Source organism: Ahaetulla prasina, chromosome 11 (assembly GCF_028640845.1).
Source record: "Ahaetulla prasina isolate Xishuangbanna chromosome 11, ASM2864084v1, whole genome shotgun sequence".
Lineage (NCBI taxonomy): Eukaryota > Metazoa > Chordata > Lepidosauria > Squamata > Colubridae > Ahaetulla > Ahaetulla prasina.
Window position 1 is genome coordinate 20853259 of NC_080549.1, and position 21427 is coordinate 20874685.

The 21427-nt window shown below is 46.5% G+C and overlaps 2 protein-coding genes across 3 annotated transcripts in view; one reads left to right on the top strand and one right to left on the bottom strand.

Annotated features, from left to right (window-relative positions):
• Window positions 1–10016, bottom strand: part of GAB3 (GRB2 associated binding protein 3) — a 102925-nt gene extending 92909 nt beyond the window's left edge. The window contains exon 1 of one of the 2 annotated variants that reach the window (XM_058196538.1): window positions 9658–10016. In XM_058196538.1, coding sequence (XP_058052521.1) covers window positions 9658–9729 — 72 coding nt within the window. In that variant the 5' untranslated portion in view covers window positions 9730–10016. The remainder of the gene's footprint in view (window positions 1–9657) is intronic. The other variant, XM_058196537.1, reaches the window with a different exon arrangement.
• The window catches only part of VSIG1 (V-set and immunoglobulin domain containing 1), a gene marked incomplete at its 5' end in the record, with an annotated part of 52502 nt that continues 41010 nt past the window's right edge, over window positions 9936–21427 (top strand). Inside the window, one exon of the mRNA XM_058154636.1 lies at window positions 9936–10158. Coding sequence (XP_058010619.1) covers window positions 9936–10158 — 223 coding nt within the window. The remainder of the gene's footprint in view (window positions 10159–21427) is intronic.

Here is a 21427-nt window from a genome sequence, read left to right on the forward strand (position 1 = left end):
ACCCTAGAAGCAATCAATCCAGGGTTCTCATTGAAAGCAGAAATAGCCAAACGTCAAATTAATCATATTTTGGATGCACAATATGAAGAGCCACTTCCTTGAGAAGTCCATAAGGGAGGGAAAGTTGGGAAGAAAGAGAAGGCAAAGAGGTGGCCAGCAGCAAGGTTGGGTGGATTCAGTTACACTGGTGATGGGTGCATCATTGGGAGACCTGAAGGACCAGGACGAAGACAGATCATACTGGAGATCTATCTATATTAGCAGCTATTAAATTGTTTGGCCCAATATTACAGTGAATCTCAATGATGCACTCTGGAACATTGTTGTTAAGAGTCAGCTCTATTAAGTTTTTAAATCCATGTTCAAAAGTGGTCTGTATTGATAGTCACTGATTTAACATCCCACTTGGTGGACCACCTGCCTTGAAAACAGTCATCCAAACCAGTGGTCTCCAATCTTGGCAACTTTAAGCCTGGAGGACTTCAACTCCCAGAATTCCCCAGCCAGCTTTGCTGGCTAGGGGGTTCTGGGAGTTGAAATCCGCCAGGCTTAAAGTTGCCAAGATTGGAGAGCTCTGATCCAAACAACACAAATTCCTGGCTGACACTCAACGGAACAGCTTCCCTTCAGAAGTTGTGGGTGTTCCGTCACAGGAGGCTTTCAAAAAGAGATTGGACAATCATGTCTCCTCCTCAAGCAGTGGGTTGGACTAGAAGACCTCCAAGGTCCCTTTCAGCTCTATTATTCTATGTTCTTTTCCTAGTCATAAATAATGCTGGGGGGGGGGGAACTATACTCTCTTGTTTCACATAAGTCCCTAACTGGATCCTTGATTCACAAATTGTTTCATTACAAATTGCTCTATTACTTCCAGACATATACCCCCAGTTTAAGAACCACTGATCTATGTGGTTGTTAAGAGTTATCACCAGCTTGATGGCTTATAATTGTATCTACCTATTTCAAGTAACATTGAACAACTGCATAATATGGGGGGGGGGAAATAAAGTTACTATTAAGCTTAACTGCACATCCATGTGTTTGCTTGACAAGTAAAAATTTCCCCTATGCCATCTTGAGTCAGTTGAGAATTAGATGGTCTTACAAATCCTATAAATGTTCTAGCCAGGAACATCTATTAAAAGGGAATGAAAGATGCGCTTCCACAATATTTGGAAGACAGCCTGCTGGCTGAGGAATCCTGGGAGTTGAAGTCCCCACATCTTAAAGTTGTCACAATTGAGAAACTGCCCTGGTGCACAAGGGCTTCTTTTCTTTGTGTTACCGTCTATTATAGCAAAAAAGGACAGGTTTCTGTTTCTAAGTACAGGTAGTCCTCAATTTACAAGCACAACTGGACCAGAATTTCTGTTGCTAAGCAAGGTGGTTGCTAAGTGAGTTGCACCCAATTTTACAACCTCCCCCCCCCATGGTTGTTAAGCAAATCACTGCAATTGTTAAGTGAATCACATGGTTGTTAAGCGAATCCAGTTTCTCCAATTAGCTTTGCTTTGTTGGAAGTTCGCTGGGGAGGTTGAAAATGACGATAGTGTCAAGATTACTTCATGTATTTAAAAACTTGTTTGTTGTAAAACTTTTTCAATTAAAAAAAAAAAGATTACTTCATGTACAAAAAATGGAAGGTTGTCTCAATCCCCACAATGGATGAATGGCTGTAAAAACTGATGAGTTAGTAGAGGTGGCTAAATTGACTGTTTTGATCAAAAGAAAAAAAAATACAAATACTTTTATTTCTATTTGGAAACCGCTTCTGGACTTTGTGCTTGAGGTGGAAAAAATGAAACTTTGATTCTGGGTTTTACTAATTAGATAGGTTTGTTGTTATTGAAATGACTAGTTTATACTACTATGTAAAAGTAAAAAGTTGATCTTTAATACTATTACCTGATTCTACTGCACCAAAGAGAGTCGGAAGTCACTGCCTTCTCTTTCTTTTTTTCCTTTTGCCCAACACTGTTCCCTTCCTTTTTCCCTCCCTTACTTTTCCACTATTTTCTTTTGTATTTTTTTTGTATTTTATATTATAAACTATTAAAAAAAGAAAAAAGAAAGAAAATGACAATTATTTCACCCAGTGACACTGCAACTTTTACAAAGTTGACTTTGTAAAAAAAAATATATACAAATAGAATGAGACTATTGCCTTATACACTGTAAGCCGCCCTGAGTCTTCGGAGAAGGGTGGGGTATAAATGTAAACAAAAAACAAAGAAAAACAAAAACAAAAAAACAACTGTCATAATTCATGCCAGTTGCCAAGCACTTGAATTTTGATCACATGACCGTGGAGATGCTGAGATGGTTGTAGATGCAAGGACCTGTTGTGAATCAGTTTTTGTAAGTGCCATTGTAACTCTGGTTACTAAATAAATGGTTGTAACTCAAGGACCACCCATAGTGACATTTTTATTTATTTATTTATTTTGTCACAACAATATATGTAGGTATCCTACAAAAAGATTATATAGCATATAAACACATATATGAGTAAATATAAGGAGGTATAAGCATCAATATATATATATAGGAAGAAGAAAAGAAAAACAATAGGACAGGAACGGTAGGCACGTTTGTGCGCTTATGCACGCCCCTTATGGTCCTCTTAGGAATGGGGTGAGGTCAATAGTAGAAAGTTTTTGGTTAAAGCTTTTGGGATTATGGGAAGAGACCACAGAGTCAGGTAAAGTATTCCAAGCACTGATGATCCTGTTACAGAAATCATATTTTCTGCAATCTAGATTAAAGCAGTTGACATTAAGTTTAAATCTATTGGTTGCTCTAGTATTATTGCAATTAAAGCTGAAGTAGTCTTTAACAGGAAGGACATTACAATAGACGATTCTGTGAGTTAAACTTAGGCCTAATTAATTAATGCCCTAATTAATTAATGCCCTAATTGTCCTCAACATTTCCACTTTTAAATTTACATTCACCATCTCACAGCACCAATAAACCTTTGATCATGGTTTCTGCGGAGGAAATTGTGCTTTAAGACCCTTTAGCTTGTCCTTCTGCAAACTTCAACCTTGAAGTTTTGACAATTTCTACCTCATTCTTGGTGGGTTCCAATTCCCCCAGTCCAGAGATTACTGCATTTGCTATTAAAAGGACTTTCTTCCTGAAGGTTTCAAGCAATCCCAGTTCTACCAGCCTTGCAAGAACTTCATTATCCAAACCCTCATTATACAAAGCTGAATTCCAACAAAGTCACATCCAAGAGGGCAGTTCTGAACTCTAATCCGCTTTATGCATTTTGAGACCAGCCTATTTTTCTTACCCAGCAATCTTACAGAGTCATCCTTCATTTTGTAAGTTCTCTTTGTACAAAAGTGATAAGATTCTTAGAAAGCCAACCGCCATATGACTGTGACTTCATAGGATAAGCAGATCCAAATAAACATACCAGTATTGTAGCTCAGCTCCTACAGACTGCTATATGCAAATCTCACTCTAACAACCAAATTTTGACTCCATCTCTAGCTCACCACCATCTTCTGGGAGCCATATTTAGCGCAAACTGCAAGCTGGCAAGTAAGCCATTATTTTGCAATCCTTCTCCTTCTCTCTGATGTCTTCTTGGTCTGACAGAAGCCACCAAGAAGGTGATCCAGTGACCAAAGTTGTTAAAATTGACCACCCGCACAAAGCGATCAGAAGAAAGTAACAAACTTCTGTTTCCATTCTGCAGGTCAGCTGGTCCAGTCTGATTTCACAACACTCAATGCAATGTGGATGACAAACGGCGCAAACAGACCATCAAAAATATAATATCACAAAGAATGGAAAGGCAGCCAACACAAGAGGCATGAAGATGGTGTCTGAAACAGGTAGTCCTCGACGTATGCCCACAACTGAGCCCAACATTTCTGTTGCTAAGCCACACAGTTGCCAAGTGAGTTTTGAAACCTTCCTTGCCACAGTTGTTAAGTGAATCACTGCAGGGTTAAGGTAGTCACACGGTTGTTAAGTGAATCAGGTTTCCTCATTGACTTTGCTTGTCAGACCGTCGCAAAAGGGGATCACATAATCCCTGGACACTGCAACCGTCATAAATATGAACCAGTTGCCAATCGTCTGAATTTTGATCACAGATACAGATTAACACAGTTGGAAGGGACCTTCCAGGTCATCTAGTCCAACCCCTACCCAAGCAGGAGGCCCCTCACCATTTCTGACAGATGGCAGTCCAATCTCTTCTTGAAAGCCTCCTGTGATGGAGCTCCCATAACTTCCGAAGGCAACTTTTGTTCCATTGGTTGATTGTTGTCACTTTCAGAAAACTTCTCCTTATTTCCACGTTGAATCTCTCCTTGATCAGTTTCCATCCATTGTTCCTTGTTTGGCCTTCAGGTGCTTTGGAAAATAGCTTGACTGCCTCCTCTCTGTGGCAGCCCCTCCAATATTGGAAGACTGCTTATCATGTCTCCCCTGGTCCTCCTCTTCACTAGATTAAACATGCCCAGTTCCTGCAACCGCTCATTTTATGTTTTAGCTTTCAGTTTCTTGGTTGCTCTTCTCTGCACTTTTTCTAGAGTCTCAACATCTTTTTTATAGTGTGGTGACCAAAACTGGATGCAGCATTCTAGGTGGGGTCTTACCGAGGCTTTATATAGTGGTATTAGTATCTCACTTGATCTTGATTGTATCCCTCTGTTAATGCAGTTTAGGATTGCATTGGATTTTTTGGCTGCACACTGCTGGCTCATATTTAACTGGTTGTCCGTTAAGAGTCACATGACCACTGGGAAGCTGAAATGGTCATAAATATGAAAACAAGTCGTTAAGTCACCTTTTTCAGCACCATTGTAAATTTGAACAGTCACTAAATGGACTGTTATAAGTTGAGGACTATCTTATATGCAGCCGGTCGACCTCTCAGAGCCCGCATGGTCAAAAGTGAGAATGATGAATGGTATTTCAAGCTCTTTGCAGGGAAGATTAAAAGATAAAAGGCCTAGGGTGTGTCTTCTGTGACAAATGTCTGTTAGAGCAGGGGTCTCCAACCTTGGCAACGTTAAGACTTGTGGACTTCAACTCCCAGAATTCCTCAAGGTTGGAGATCCTTTTGTTAGAGGTATCTCATGCCTTCCCCTCAGGAGTTCATGGCAGCAAACAGTGCTTCTTTCTCCAATTTTCCTCACAACACCGACCCTGTGAGGCAGACTGAACTGAGAAAGTGTAACTGCACCCCTGTGACTGAGGGGGAAATAGAACCTGGGTCTCCCCATTCCTAGTCCAGGCTTATAACCACTACACGGCACTGCCTCTTGGTCTTCACACTTATAATCGTTGCAGCGCATTCTGCATTCATGTGAGCAAAATTCATGGGAGCAAAATTCAGGCACTTAGCAACCGGCCTGCATTTGTGACAGTTGCAGCATCCCAGGGTCACATGATCACCTGTTCTGTCCTCCCTCGCCTCCGTCCGAGTGATGGCTTAATTAGCCGGCACTATCAGCTCTGGCAGCAGAATAGCCAGCGTCTGCCAAGAGCCTCCGTTATCTTCCACGACGCTGGTGAGTCACCCAGGAACAAACGTCAGCTCAATCAGTGGATTTGCCTGTTACAAAGAGACACAGCAGCTCTCGCTGCCTTTTATATCCTGTGGGGTGTGGCTCCATGACTCAGCACTTCCTAGGCCTGCCCCACCCTTGCTTCTGTTGTTCCCTCCTCTCCTGCCTATGAAACCTAGGGTCCAGCCAAGCCTTATTGCCGTCAGCAGGGTCTGCAGGCGTGGCCTGGGGGGGGGAAGAGTCAGGGGATGGAGGCCTCGTTATCTCTTCCACCTGGCCTGTTTCTGGCTCCTGGAGCTGAGCCAGGGAAGCCGGTGCTCCCGAGGTAAGGGCCCTTCCCCCTCACTGTCCAAGTCACTTTCTGGCAGCAGGGCCGGCTCGGGGGGGGGGGGGCGCAGACACAACATCACTATTTGTGACCTTCCCAGTCAGCATCCAACAGGCAAAGTGAATGGGGAAAGCCAGACTCACTCAAGGACATGTGATTCACTTAATAACCACAATGATTCACTTAACAACTGCAGCAAAAAGATTATAAAACCAAGTACGACTCATTTAATGAGTGCTATGCTTAGCGATGGAAATTCTGATTCCAACTGGGGTCGTAAGTTGAGGACTGTCTATATCAGGGGTCGGCAACCTTAAACACTCAAAGAGCCTCAAAGGTCCTAATCGGAAGCACTCCATTCAATTCTGGAGCCCACCTGAAGTCCAGTTCCCCCACCATAGAGGAGATTCCTAGTGTGGCGTCCTTTTTCCTCTGCCTGCCCTAACCGAAAGTCCTATCAATCGTGGAGCCAACCAGCGATAGGGATGAAAAAGCCACATGCGGCTCCAGAGCTGCAGGTTGCTGACCCCGGCTCTATATCAACATGCAATTTCATGCACCTCCAAATTGGGCTTCTCCAGACATCGAAAGAGTGAGCCACTCTTCATCAAGATTTCTGGCAGACAAATAATTTTCTCATCTTTTGCTTTGAGCTACATCTGGGGAGGTTCTCAATCATCCAGGTCATGACTGTCCCAAAGGTGCTTTTTCCAAATGGCAACTGGGTTTTCTTCAGTTTTTTTCCTTTGAAAATGTTTCACTTCTCATTCACTTCAGAATCGAAGAAATTTCTTGGGTGAGAAGCGAAATGTTTTCAAAGAAAATACAATGCTGAGCTGTATTAACAGAGGGATAGAATCAAGATCACGAGAAGTGATGCTACCGCTTTGTAATGCCTTGGTAAGACTATACTTGGAATACTGCAGCCAATTTTGGTCACCACAATATAAAAAAAGATGTTGAGACTCTGCAAAGAGTGCGAAGAACAGCAACAAAGGCGATTAGGCAGCTGGAAGTTAAAGCATATGAAGAACATCTGCAGGAATTGGGTATGTCTAGTTCAATGAAAAGAAGGACTAAGGGAGATGATAGCAGTATTCCAATATTTGAGGGGCTCCCACAAAGAAGGGGTGATAGTCAACCTACCTTATTTTCCAAAGCACCAGAAGGCAAGACAAAAAGCAAGGGATGGAAACTGAACAGAGAGAGAAGCAACCTAGAACTAAGGAAAAAATTCCTGACAATAAGAACAATCAACCAGTGGAACAACTTGACTTCAGAAGTTATGGCTGTCCCAACACTGGAGACTTTTAAGAAGGGACTGGACAACATTGTCTAAAATAGTATAGAGCCTCCTGCTTGTGCAGGGGGTTGGAATAGAAGACCTCCAAGGTCCCTTCCAACTGAAGTTATTCTGCAAAAAACAACAACCAACAGTTGCCTTTTGGGAAAAGAATAAACACCTTTGGGACATTGCTTGGGGCATTTCAATTTGCCAGGTGTTTTGCATACCTGGGATGTCCTCTGCAGCTCAACCACAGTTCCCCACCCAGGCTCACCCCATTCCAACATCTGCAACAGCCCTTGGATTGTCCTCTTCAAGCCACAAGGCACACTGGCCAGAAAGGAAGACTGGTTGGTGAGAAGGAAAACGATTGTTACCCCAAATGTTTCTCCCAATACAGCAACCGATCCTTGGGGCTAACTGTCAACTGATCTTTATGCTCTTTATGGATAAATCTGTCCATTGTGCACTGTTCCAAGTGCAGCATTTCCAGCATTTTGTCCAAGGGAACAGGCCGAGGAGGGGGTCTCACCCTCCGCAGCAGAACACAATCCAAAGATACCAGAGATAGCTATTTATACGAGGCTCCCCAGAGACTGGCTGCAACAGTTATTTAAAGTTCGTCAAGGCGGGGTTGTGTGTGGGAGGGGGGGGGACGTTAAACAAGTCACTAATACACTACAAGCATCCAAAGCCATGGGCGGAGGGGAGCAGGGGGGCTGAAATCCTGACGGCTGGAGGGGGAGCAGCCTCCTCTCTGTGATCAACGGCTGCCTTTTGCTTTCATTTTCCAGGTTTCAGAAAAAGGAAGCCCCGGTGGAAGGTAAAGGCAGAGGAAAGCTCCGGGCGGAGCCGATCTGCAGGGTTGTAGCTCGGGGTGACCGAAGTGGCACCCAGGTGAGCTTTGCATCCCGCCCTCTGCAACCCAGCCACCCAACCCGGCCTCCTCCGGAGACTTTTCCACGGGGCTGCAGACGACGAAGCCGTTCCCGGAGCTGCTGTCCTCTCTTCTTCCCGCTCCCCTCCCCGGTGCAAGCCTGCCGAAGGGGACCAGCAGGACCCGCTGCCGGTGCAGCTGCCAGCTGCACAGGAGGAAAGCTCCGGCGGGATTCGAGCGGGGGACATTGGGCCGAAGGGCAGGCAAGAGGGCCCACGCGGCCCGCCCCACGGAGGGCAGGCGCCGGAAAGGCGTTTGCTCCGGTCCTCGGACCCCGCTCGGCCTGTTGATGGGCGGGCGGGCGGGTGGGACCCCTGCCCAGCAACCCGGCGGGGGCAGAGAGCCGAGCCTGAGGAGGAGCATTGGTTCGGAACCGGGGTGGGGAGGGCCAGCTGCTGCAGCCCCGCCTAAGCAACGGGGCTCTCCTCCCCCCCCCCCCCATCCAGCGGAGAAGCGGGCGGGGGGCTTTCCAGGCGCGAAGGGCGACTCAGCAGCGTCACTCGCTGCCAACTCATGTGGATGGGGACTTATGTCAATCACACACCACGGTACATTTTGGGCACGGCGGTGTGTGTGTGTGCGCGCGTGTGTCTTGCAAAGCAGGTGGTTGCACGGCGAAGCGTTAAAGCGAGCCGCTCTTCATGCGCAGCGGCTGCTAAAGTCTTCTGCGCCCTCACCATCCGCCTTTTCTTTGTAACTTTCTGCTAAAAGGTAACGTCAGAATCCGGATCCCCAATCTCCGGGGCTCCACGGAGTCCGACTAACAGCCCTCTCCCCCCATAGTTGCCACTACACGCATCTTCCCGCCGTCCAACATCTCCCATTCCCACCCCCCTTTACACGTGTCCTGGGGGGCGTGTGGTGGGGATCGGGTCTTGCGCTCTTGCTTTAATCTCGCGTCCTAACGTCTGCAGCCGCCCCGCGTAACCGCGTTCCGAGGACCCGTAAAGCTGCAGCTCCTTCGGAGGATTTCACGTCCCCGTCGGTGCGGCTCGCCCACCCGAGCCCCTCGCCGTCCTGCAACTTTCCCAAGGCGGGCCCGTCGGGGGAAGCGGGGGGAGGGGGGGGTCACACCCACCCCCCTCCCCAAGCCAAGCCAAAGGCGGCCGCCTCGCTTTGCAAGCCAAACCGGCGGGGCTGGAGGAGCGCGCGATGGCGTCGCTTTCAAACAAAACACAAAGCCGCCTTCGCTCGCCCCGGATTGCGTAACGCGCCGAGCCGCTCGCAGCCCCGGGGCTGGGGGCACAAGGAAAGGTCGGGGGGGGGAGGGGGCTGGGGAGGGGGCCGGGAAAGGAGCCCAGGGCTGGGCAGGGGCGCAAGCGGGGTCAAAGCAGCAGCCGGTACCCCAAAAGCCGCCTCCGCTTGCAAAAGCCACCGTTTCATCCCTGGCAAGGCTTGGGGTGGGGGGGCTGGGGGGTCGCAGCGCTGCTTTTCCCCGCTGGGAAGCCCCGGAGGGTCCGCAGCCGCCAGCCCTTCCTTGGGGAGAGGGAGGACAGAGCCTTTGCAAGGCAAGGGGACCGGACCGGGGAGGGAGGGAGGGAGGGATGGGTGCCCCCCCCCACCCCCGACTCACGTAGCGCTTGAGCTTCTTCTCGGGGGGCGACTTGATCAGCCAGCCGGTGCAGACGACGTGCCCCGCGCTCATCTTCGTCCGCCGTCCAGCGCCCGGGGACGCGCCGCCCGACCCGCAGCCACCGAGGCGGCGGCGCTCGCCCGCACCCAACGCGGACCGGAGCGCCGATCGCCGATCGCCGATCGCCGCCGCCCTCCTTCTTCTCCTCCTTCTGCCGCCGCCGCCGCCGCCTCTCTTGCAGCCGAGGCAGGAAGTCGCGGCATTGAGCGGAGACCCGCGCAGCTGCGAGCCCAAGGCCGGCCGTCGGGGCACGTGATGCCGAGCCCAGCCCTGTCAACAAAGCCAGGCACGTGTGGAAGGGTCGGGGCTCGCCTCGCCCTTCTGTGCCGGTCCTGCTGGGCGGGGAGCTGCTGCTGCTGCTGCTGCTGCTGCTGCTTCCCCGGGGAAATGGGGGGGGGGGGGCGTGCAGGAAAAGCCCCCCTCCACCTTCCTCCTTGACAGGTTCTTTTTAATTTATTTATTTACATTTTTTTTTGTTTACATTTATACCCCGCCCTTCTCCGAAGACTCAGGGCGGCTTACAATGTATAAGGCAATAGTCTCATTCTATTTGTATATTTTTTACAAAGTCAACTTATTGCCCCCAACAATCTTGGTCCTCATTTTACCTACCTTATAAAGGGTGGAAGGCTGAGTCAACCTTGGGCCGGGCTCGAACCTGCAGTAATTGCAGGCTCTGTGTTCTAATAACAGGCTTCTCTACTGCCTGAGCTATCCCGGCCCTTCTCCGAAGACTCAGGGCGGCTTACAGTGTATAAGGCAATAGTCTCATTCTATTTGTATATTTACAAAGTCAACTTATTGCCCCCCACCCCAACAATCTGGGTCCTCATTTTACCTACCTTATAAAGGATGGAAGGCTGAGTCAACCTTGGACCTGGTGGGACTTGAACCTGCAGTAATTGCAGGCAGCTGTGCTTTTTAATAACAGGCTTCTTACAGCCTGAGCCACACCGCGGCCCTTCTTCCCATCGTTGCTTTCGGACCAGGGTCGAGGACCCCTTTGTAAAGCTTTGGTGAAGCCACACCTGGAAGACTTGCATCCGGGTTTGGTCACCGCATTGCAAAACAGCTGTTGAGACTTTGGGGGGGGGCAGGAAATGTGCAAAGAAGAGCAACTAAGGTGATACAAAGCCCGGGAACTTCCTAAGGGTGAGGACAATTAACCAATTAATTAATTAGCTGTCAGAACTGGTGGGCGCTGCATCACTGGAGGTTTTTGAAGAAGAGACTGGACAGTGAAATGGTATATAGCAGGGGTCTCCAACCTTGGCAACTTTAAGCCTGGAGGACTTCAACTCCCAGAATGCCCCAGCCAGCTTTGCTGGCTGGGGCTTTCTGGGAGTTGAAGTCCGCCAGGCTTAAAGTTGCCAAGGTTGGAGACCCCTGCTATATAGACCCTCCTGCTTGAGCAGGGGGCTGGACTAGAAGACCTCCAAGGTCCCTTCCAGCTCGATTCTGATTCTACCTACTGAACCGTCAAGCAAGGATGGTAAGTGGCAGGGGCTGAGTTCCCACTAAACTCGGTTTGCACACTGAGCAGGCCACGAGCTACTTCCACTTTGCTCCCCTGACTAAACCCACAGCAGAGAGGATTCCCACAGACCATCAAGGTTTGCTCGGGTTAATACAGGCAGAGCTTGATTTACAATAGCTCACTTAGTGACCGCTTAGTGACTCACTTAGTGACACACACACACACACAGGGTCACATGATCAAAATTCAAATGCTTGGCAGCTGACTCATATTTATGACGGTTGTAGTGTCCCGGGGTCATGTGATCCCCTTTTGGGACCTTCTGACAAACAAAAGTCAATGGGGGAAGCCAGATTCGCTCAACAACGGGGTTACTAATTTACCCACTGCAGTGGGTAAATGCAGTTGCCACAGTCGTTAAATGAATCACTGCATGTGGGATAAGTTAGTAACCCGGTTGTTAAGCGAATCTGGCTTCCCCCATTGACTTTGTTTGTCCGCAGGTCATAAAAAGGGGATCACGTGACCCCAGGATGCTGCAACGGTCATAAATATGAGTCAACTGCCAAGCATCTGAATTTTGATCACGTGACCTTGGAGATGCTGCAACGGTCGTGACGGTGAAAAATGGTCATAAGTCACTTTTTTTCACCACCCGTTATAACTTTGGTCACTGTTGTAAGTCAAGGACTACCGGTGGCCAATATACTGCGGAAGAAATGTTATTCCCACCGTCTATAAATGCCTGTATTGTACTCCCCAGTTAGACTGCCTTGTCAGAGGTCCTTTGTGATCCAGTAGGGAGCAAGCGATTATTCATCTTGCACAGCTGAGCTGATTTCACAAATGATTCATGATTTTAAAAATACCTCGTTCGAAAGCAGATTCCAGTGCAGTGTACAAACCGTTGCCTTGTTCGCAGAATTTTACAAGGCTCCAAGTGGCAATTCCTGCTAACAACCCTCGTATGTTTTCCTGCTGCTTCTGTTTCTCTCTTCCCTTGATCTTTGCATAATAATAATAATAATAATATTTTAATTTGTATACCGCCCTTCTCCCGAAGGACTCAGGGCGGTGAACAGGCAAATAAAATACAAACAGAAACATACACCATGATTAAAACAACCCTTAAAAAACTGATTCAAAATTAGCCAAAAAATTTAAAATAACCTTATACCCCATAAAAATTACAGAATTTAAAACCCACAATTTAAAATTTAAAATTTAGAATTTAAAATCAAGCCAGTCCAGCCAAACGGAATAAATAAGTTTTAAGTTCGCGGCGAAAGGTCCCGAGGTCAGGTAGTTGTCGAAGCCCGGGGGGAAGCTCGTTCCACAGGGTAGAAGCCCCCACAGAGAAGGCCCTCCCCCTGGGGACCGCCAGTCGACATTGTTTGGCTGATGGCACCCTGAGGAATCCCTCTCTGTGGGAACGCACCGGACGCTGGGAGATAGAGGCCGGCAGTAGACGGTCCCGTAAGTAGCCCGGTCCTAAGCCATGGAGCGCTTTAAAGATGGTAACCAATACCTTGAAGCGCACCCGGAAAACAACAGGTAGCCAGTGCAGTCTGCGCAGGATAGGTGTTACGTGGGAGCTTCGAACCGCTCCCTCAATAACCCGCGCAGCCGCATTCTGGACTAGCTGAAGTCTCCGGGTGCTCTTCAAGGGGAGCCCCATGTAGAGAGCATTGCAGTAGTCCAGGCGAGAGGTAACGAGAGCATGAGTGACCGTGCATAGGGCATCCCGGTCCAGGAAGGGACGCAACTGGCGGATCAGGCGAACCTGATAAAAAGCTCTCCTGGAGACGGTCATCAAATGATCTTCAAAGAATAACCGACCATCCAGGAGCACACCCAAGTTGTGTACCTTCTCCATCGGGGCCAACGACTCGCCCCCGATAGACAGCGCATCTGCAGCTGACTGTACCGAGGTGCCAGCATCCACAGCCACTCCGTCTTGGAGGGATTAAGTTTGAGCCTGTTCCTCCCCATCCAGACCCGTACGGCTTCCAAACACCGGGACAGCACTTCGACAGCTTCGCTGGGGCGGCCCGGGGTGGAAAAGAACAGCTGAGTATCATCAGCGTACAGTTGGTATCTCACCCCAAAGCCACTTATGATCTTAGAGCCTTTAAGGAGGGAAAGATGAAATAAACGTGTTTGGGGCCAATAGTGAGGTAATCCAGGTAAGAAATATGACCAGATGGACAAAATTCTATTGTTAGTCCTCACTTTACAATAGTTCATTTAGTGACCATCCAGAATTATAAAGGCCACTGGAAAAGCGACTTATGGCTGTTTTTCATGGTGGCAGCAACCCCCCATGATCGTGGGATCAAGTTTCAGATGCTTCGCAGCTGCCTCATATTTATGACAATGTGATCCCCCCCTTTTGCGACTTTCTGACAAGCAAAATCCACGAGGAAACCAGATTCACTGAACAGCCGAGTTACTAATTTGACAACTGCAGCGATTCACTTAAAAACTCTGGCAAGCAAGGCTGTAAAAAGAGGCAATTAACTCACTTAACAAATGTCTCCCTTAGCAACAGAAATTTTGGGCTCCATTGTGGTTGTAAGACAAGAACTACTTATACTTTATTGCAAAGATATATTGACAGAATCTTTAAGTATCTCTCCTCTCCCTTGCTTTTACAGCCTAAGAAACTAGAGAGGGTCCTTCAGAAATGCTTGCCCTACCCCCACCGCCATTCCCTCCTTAGGCTACATTGCCTCTTATCCAACCATTCCTCTGGCTTTGGCTCTTCCTCCTGCCTCCCAAGGTCCTTCTCACATACCATTTTACCTGCACCTTAATGAATGGCTAGCTCAATTACTGGAAAGCTTTATCACAAATCAGTCATAGGATGAACAAATGGGGTGAACTCAGCTAATGGCAGAACTTGGCTGATCTCATCTGGACTTGATACCTAAACAGAGATGGGCTATCTTGGTGCGTGAATAAGACCGCCAAGGCTGTAGGCTAGGCAAAATCAAGCCAACATCTCAAGAGAAAGAAAGCCACTTGCCTATGGTTGCCAAGAAAATTGCATGGAGACGTTTCTAAAGTCACCCAAAGTTCAAGGAGACCATCCTTAAGAAGGGAGGGACTGAAAACTGGATTGTTAGAGAAAAATGCAGAAAGTATGGTGTTGGTCACATCAAGGGTAGCTGGTTATCCATCAACAAACAAGAAGAAATAGAACACTAAACACACACGTACACATACAGAGTCAAAACCCCTAAAGAGGATACAGAAAACTGGTTTGCATAATATTTGCATATCCCATCATCTACGCAAAGATGCAAATATATATCACATGACTAATTGAGTTAGAAATGTGATCTATTTTTCATTCTTGGAAGAGAAGACAACTGCCAAGAAAATTAGGTGCCACCTCAATTTGTCCTGTGATGTCTAATTTCCGTATCTCCATCTTTGTAAGACTTGGGTTAGATGCATCTTCTGATAGAAGATGCCTTCAAGAAAAGACGGTTCCCCCACCGTTAACTGTTCTCTGACTGTTCTCTGGTCAGAGGCAAGACCAACAGATCTCTTAAAACATTTCACAACAAAGGTTGGTTCTTGTGTCATCATGGCTTGTTGATTGAACCACACAAAGCTTAAGGAGATGACAACCTGATTCCCGCACTCACTAAAACAGTGTTCCCAAATGGCAGGACCCTGACCTTTCCCAAGACTGGAAAATGAATCAAGCCTGGAAAACTCTTACATGGTGATGGAGAGGATCAAACTACTTCTGCTGCCTGCCGGCTGCCTTCAATTTGCCAGTTCGAATCTCACCAGGCTCAAGGTTAAGGTTGAGGCTCAAGGTTCAGCCTTCCATCCTTCCAAGGAGGGCAAAATGAGAACCCAGATTGTTGTGGGCAATAGGCTGACTCTAAACTGCTTAGAGAGGGTTGTAAAGGCATTGTGAAAGGGTATAGAAGTCTAAGTGCTAGTTCTAGTGCTGTTGCTATTGTCCTCCCTCCCTCCCTCCCTCCATCCCTTTGCACACTGGTTAGAATGCAGAATTGCAGGCTACTTCTGCCCGCTGCCAACAGTTCAATCTTCACTGGCTTAAGGTTTTTTTGTTTTTTTGTTTTTATTCAAAAAGTTTTACAAAAATTTTTTTCCCCTTTCCCCCCCTCCTCTCCCCTCCCTTCACAACCCCCCTCCCCCCCCCGACTTCCCGGAACGGGCACAAGGTATAGTTAAAAATAGAACAAACATATGCTAAAAAATTTTCATCCCAACTTAATTATACCCCTACAATCATCAATTCCTAACTTCCCCCAAAAACAATCAAGAATAATACATCATAATCATTCAAAAACAGTCTGATAACTCTTAATCTGATATCTACGTTGAATATAGTCAATCCATTTTTTCCATTCCTTTAAGTATCTTTCTTGCGTATTGTCTTTCAAAAAGGCTGATATCTTCGCCATCTCAGCCAAATTGGCAACCTTCAATATCCATTCTTCTATTGTAGGTACTTCTTTTTTCTTCCAGTATTGTCCTATTAGTAATCTTGCTGCTGTTATTAGATTTAAAATCAATTTAGTCTCAATTACTGTACAATCCGTAATAACTGGCTTAAGGTTTTTGACTCAGCCTTCCATCCTTCCGAGGTCGGTAAAACGAGGGCCCAGATTGTTGGGGACAATATGCTGACTCTGTAAACTGCTTAGAGAGGACTGTAAAGCATTGTGAAGCAGGATATAAATCTGAGTGCTATTGGTATTTGGCTGGAGCTTGCTGCTAAGGACAGTTCATTTATATTGCCTTTACCCAGCTTCCTTCTTAACCCCTCTCTTTCTTTCTTTCCTCCCTTGTTTGGTGCAAATTTTCTCTTGAAAAGAAACTCAAAATAGTGCAAAAGATGAACTATCCTCCCTTAAAGCAGAGATGGACCTCAACTTTGCATAGTCTATATTTACAACACACTTGGAACATACTTACGACCATAATTGAGCCTAAAATTTCTGTTGTCAAGACAGTTGTTAAGTGAATTTTGCCCCATTTTATGACCTTTCGTGCCACAGTTGTTAAGGGAATCACTGCAGTTGTTAAGTTAGTAACCCATTTGTTAAGTGAATCGGGCTTTCCCCATTGACCAGGGGTGAAATCCAGCAGGTTCTGACAGGTTCTGGAGAACCAGTAGCGGAAGTTTTGAGTAGTTTGGAGCAGGGGCCTCCAACCTTGGCAACTTTAAGACTTGTGGCCTTCAACTCCCAGAATTCTGGCTGAGGTATTCTGGGAGTTGAAGTTCACAGGTCTTAAAGTTACCAAGGCTGGAGACCTCTGGTCTGGAGAACTGGCAAATACCACCTCTGGCTGGCCCCAGAGTGGGGTGGGAATGGAGATTTTGCAATATCCTTCCCCCGGGAGTGGGGAGGGAATGGGGATTTTGCAGTATCCTTCCCCTGCCATGCCCACCAAGCCACACTCACAGAACCAGTAGGGAAAAAGTTTGAATTTCACCCCTGCCATTGACTTTGCTCATCAGAAAGTCTCAAAAGGGGATCAAGTGACCCCAGGACACTGTAACCGTCATAAATATGAGTCAGTTGCCAAGCTTCTGAATTTTGATCACATGACATGGGGGAGGGAACGCTGCAATTGTCGTACATGTAAAAAAATGGTCATGTCACTTTTTCAATGCTGTTGTAACTTGAATGGCCACTAAATGAAATTGTTGTAAGTCGGGGAGGTTCTGTACCAAGTCTTTGTTGACTAGATATACGCATGGCGTTAAGCCAATATTTGTAGTCTTGGCTTGGGTTTAATATGGACCTGACCATTGTGGCCTGCAAATCATAGTTTATGGTTTCTCATGTGTTAAATCACCTACTGCTGTCTTTCTGGGCTAAGGCAATGGTGTTTTTTTTTTTGATGGCTGCCCCTACTTTCTTCATCCTTATGAGCCCCTTGTCTCTCTCTCCTGATCGACTCCCATTCCACAATTAATCAGATCCAACCTTGGGATCAGCCAAGGTCAGCTCGGAGAAGTGACAGACCAAGAACAAGACTTTAAACTTACTTGCAGTGGCCTACAGGTGGAGCAATTGCCTCACAATCAGGAGGTTGTGAGTTCGATCCTAGGTAGAGGCAGATGTAGGGTCTTTTGCTTGGGCAGGGGGTTGGATTAGATGACCTGCAAGGTCCCTTCCAACTCTGTTAATCTGTTGCTGATAGCTCCCTTGTGCCCTTGTGCTTTTTCAGCAATGCCGACTGGGTCTGCTGGGCGGCGAGCAGTACAATTTGGTCGCAGAGTTGGTTCTGACCTAGGAAAATCCAGGCAAAACTAGAAGAAGGGAAATCCAGGCAGGACTGGAAGGGAGCAGAGCCAACAATAGAACGGAAAGGCCACAAAAGAGGGTGGAGACACACAGTGAAAATACCGACTGGTTTGGAAAAGCAGAAAAACCAGGCAGATCTGGAGAGATCCTCCTGGCTTCCTCCTGGGAGGCTCTGAAACCTAAGCAGGGGGAAAACGAAAAATGTTTGCCCTTCCTGGAAGGAAGGTTGGAGGGAGCTTCCAAGCCCCCCTGGACTTCTCTGCCCTGGTGTCTGATCAGAACTAGAGGGGTTCAACTAATCACAGGTAATCCTTGACTTACAACAGTTCGTTTAGTGACCGTTCAAATGATGACACTAAAAAAAAGCGGCTTATATCCGTTTTTCACACAACCGTTGCAACACCCCCACGGTCAGGCGATCAAAATTCAGGCGCTTGGCAACTGACTCTTATTTATGACGGTTGCAGCATCCCGGGGTCACGTGATCCCATTTTGTGACCTTCTGATAAGCGAAGTCGGTGGGGAAGGCAGGTTCATTTAAGAGCCCTGTTGCTAACTTAGCAATTGCCGTCATTCACCGAACAACTGCGGCAAGAAAGGTCGTAAAATAGGGCAAAACCCACCTAACAACTGTCTCGCTTAGCAACAGGAATGTCAGGCTCTATTGTGGTCGTTAAGTCGAGGACTCCCTGTATTTCCAAGCCCAGGGCATCCAAAACATGTAACTCAACAATATTTCCAAAGTGGACCATTTTTCAGATAGATAAACAAGTAAGTCTTGTTACTTGTTCTGGAATGAACTTCCCCCTGGCTTACGTCAAGTACCTGATCTTCGGACCTTTCGCCGTGAGTTGAAAACACATCTATTTATCCAAGCGGGACTGGCATAATATTGTTATTAATTTTAAATTGGGTTTTTATTGCCTTAGGGTTTTTAACTTTTTAAAATTTTAATATTGGCCTTTTGCAATTTGCTTAGTTTTAAATTTTGGTTTTAAATTGTATGTATATCAACTTTTTATCTCTGGCTGTACACCGCCCTGAGTCCTTCGGGAGAAGGGCGGTATAAAAATTTAATAAATAAAAATAAATAAAAAGTCAGCAAGCAAACGCCTGCGCCTTTCTTTAAAACTACTGACAGCCCAAAGTCTCAAAACCTTGACCCTTCGTTGTAGTCGAAGGAAGCCAGGAAGGTGACCACAAGGCACGGGAATTCGGTCCATTTGAACTCCTGCCACAGTGAAGGTGCCATTGCACCTTTCTCCCACTGTGGAAAACAAAACCCATATTGGGGAGTGGGGAGAACCGTGCCCAGCCTCCGTCCCAGCTCTTTGCGGCAGCAGCAGTCCTGCTCCATTTCCTCTGCAGACTCAATAACAGCCCCACCTCCCAGAGTGGAGCTGAAAGGGAAGAAGAGTTTTGGCACAATTCTTCATCTCTCCTGCGCCCACATGCTTGCCGAGAGAGAGAGCCTGGGTTCCTTTCCCAGAGATGCAGGCTGTCTTCCAGATCGCTTCTGCAGCAATCTCAGGAGGCGCATGGAACCTGCCCTTTGGTATATGGCACAGCCCTGTCTTTTGGCAAAGGCTGGAGGCTGGGCGTGGAAGGCCAAAGCAGGGGCTTCTCCGTGGCGCCTGTGGCACCGTCAGCCAGGACGGCCGAGCAACTGCACAGCTGGAGGAGAACTGCAGAGTTGGGAAGGTTGATCCGTGCTGTGTCACCTCCCCACCCCACCCGCCCCCTGGGAACTCAACATTTCTACCTGCAATGTAGCTGTCCCCATCCATCCGAATTGCGATACGGATTGCTAGCAATCATCCAAATAATGAAGACATGATCTTGTTAGATCTCCAGGGCTTTTATTGTAGCATAGAGGTATTGGGTGTTTTTGTTTTTTTTTCAATGCAGGAGTTTTTAAATTTGTCTTGGAGATTTCTTATCAATGGACTCTGGAGTTCTTATTTTCTTTCTTATTCTTAATTTTGTCATTATGGTGCATGGTTGCTTGCTGGAGTAAGATTAAAATAAAGAGATTGAGTGATGGGGCATGCGATTGTCCAAAAAAAATTATATATTAGATCGAAGATTCCTAAGAGGCATGAAGGTCGTTGTGTTTGCCAGACGCACTGCTTCTCTGCAAAATTCCAAAATTAGCCAATTTTCTTCAAAAGATTAGGAGCCCCTTTCAAACATCTTTTTGTATTGCATGGTTAGATGTGTGTGTGTGTGGGGGGGGTTGTTTTCTCCTTGTTACAATCAATCTGGAGTGAGTGTTATACACAAGCACAGAAACTTTGGGTCAGGGTTTTTCAGGCTGTGTCCCATGAGAGACTAAAAGAAAAAGAAAAGAAAAAGGTTTTTTTATTTGCATTTATATCCCGCCCTTCTCCGAAGACTCAGGGCGGCTTACACTATGTCAAGCAATAGTCTTCATCCATTTGTATATTATATACAAAGTCAACTTATTGCCCCCAACAATCTGGGTCCTCAGTTATACAAATTATACAAGTTATACAAGTTATACAAATGCACCCAATTTTTGGTCACTACCGCTTGATTTCTTGAATAGGGATACCGGAATTCATTTTAAAGCATCTAATAAGTTCCTTGGACTAAAAAGGTTTGAAAACTCAGGTTTTGGGGCATTCGTTCAAAACTGGTGATTCTGAGTTGGGATAAGTCAATGTAATACATGTTTTGCATGAGCATTAGCCCTGATGATGTTACCTAGTTGGGTCATGAAACATCTGCAAGAAGACAAGATCGAAGGGCACCAAGAACCCTACAGTCCTCCTCCTCCTCCTCCTCTTCTTCCTCCTCCTCCTCCTCCTCCCTCCCTCCCTCCCTCCTACAACTGATGATGTTCCCTAGTTTGGCAATGAAACTACCAAAGTACCAAGTTTGGTACTTGCAGAAAACCACTAAACACCAAAGACCCCACAGTTCAACCCTGAGCTACAAATATTCTCTTCTATTAACACATTTTTCTCACTGGTGTTCTATGGCTAACCGGAAAGGTTCCCCAAAGTTTCTCCTCCTTCCTTCTCTCCACCAAGTTCTTGGGTCCTCTTCTTTTGGTTGGGGTGGGGATGGGGCAGGGGAGAACATTGACTGATGGGTGGATCAAACCTTCCCGGCAACATCCTTCCTTTTAGAGAAATTCAGCACATGAATTTGAAGAGACTAGTTTTATTTATTGCTGCTTTCTTGAAACTAAGAACTCTGCAGCTGGAATAATGCACATTTATCAATGCTTGAAGAATGCCATCCCTTTCCCCCAATTCTCACAAAAAAACAAAACAAAATAAAGCTAACTGTGCTGCCATTTCAGGGGGAAAACCGCCTCCGGAAGTGATGCTTTTGATGGGTTCTCCCATGCTTGTGTTTCTACTCCAAATCCTTTTTTTTTTTTTGTCAAACAGTATATACAATCATCAACATAAACAATAATTCATCATGAGAGAAAAAGTATATATAAGTAAAAGTATAAGTAAAAGTATGCATATAATACTATAATGAAGAGAACAATAGGACAGGAACGGTAGGCACTTTTGTGCTTTTATGCACGCCCCTTATAGTCCTCTTAGGAATGGGGTGAGGTCAATAGTAGACAGTTTTTGGTTGAAGATTTTGGGGTTTTGAGTAGAGACCAGTGGTGGGATTCAGCCAGTTCGCACCACTTCGGGAGAACCGGTTGTTAACTTTCTGAATAGTTTGGTGAACTAGTTGTTGGAAGAAATCATTAGGGCAGAGAACCGGTTGTTAAATTATTTGAATTCCACCACTGGTAGAGACTATAGAGTCAGGTAGTGAGTTCCAAGCGTCCAGAATCATCCAGGGATTCAGAAGCTGTGGAGAAAAAGCAAAAAAAAGAAGAGCATTTTGTCTCATGAATTAAATTCAGTTCACTTACTGTAGATCGCTAAAA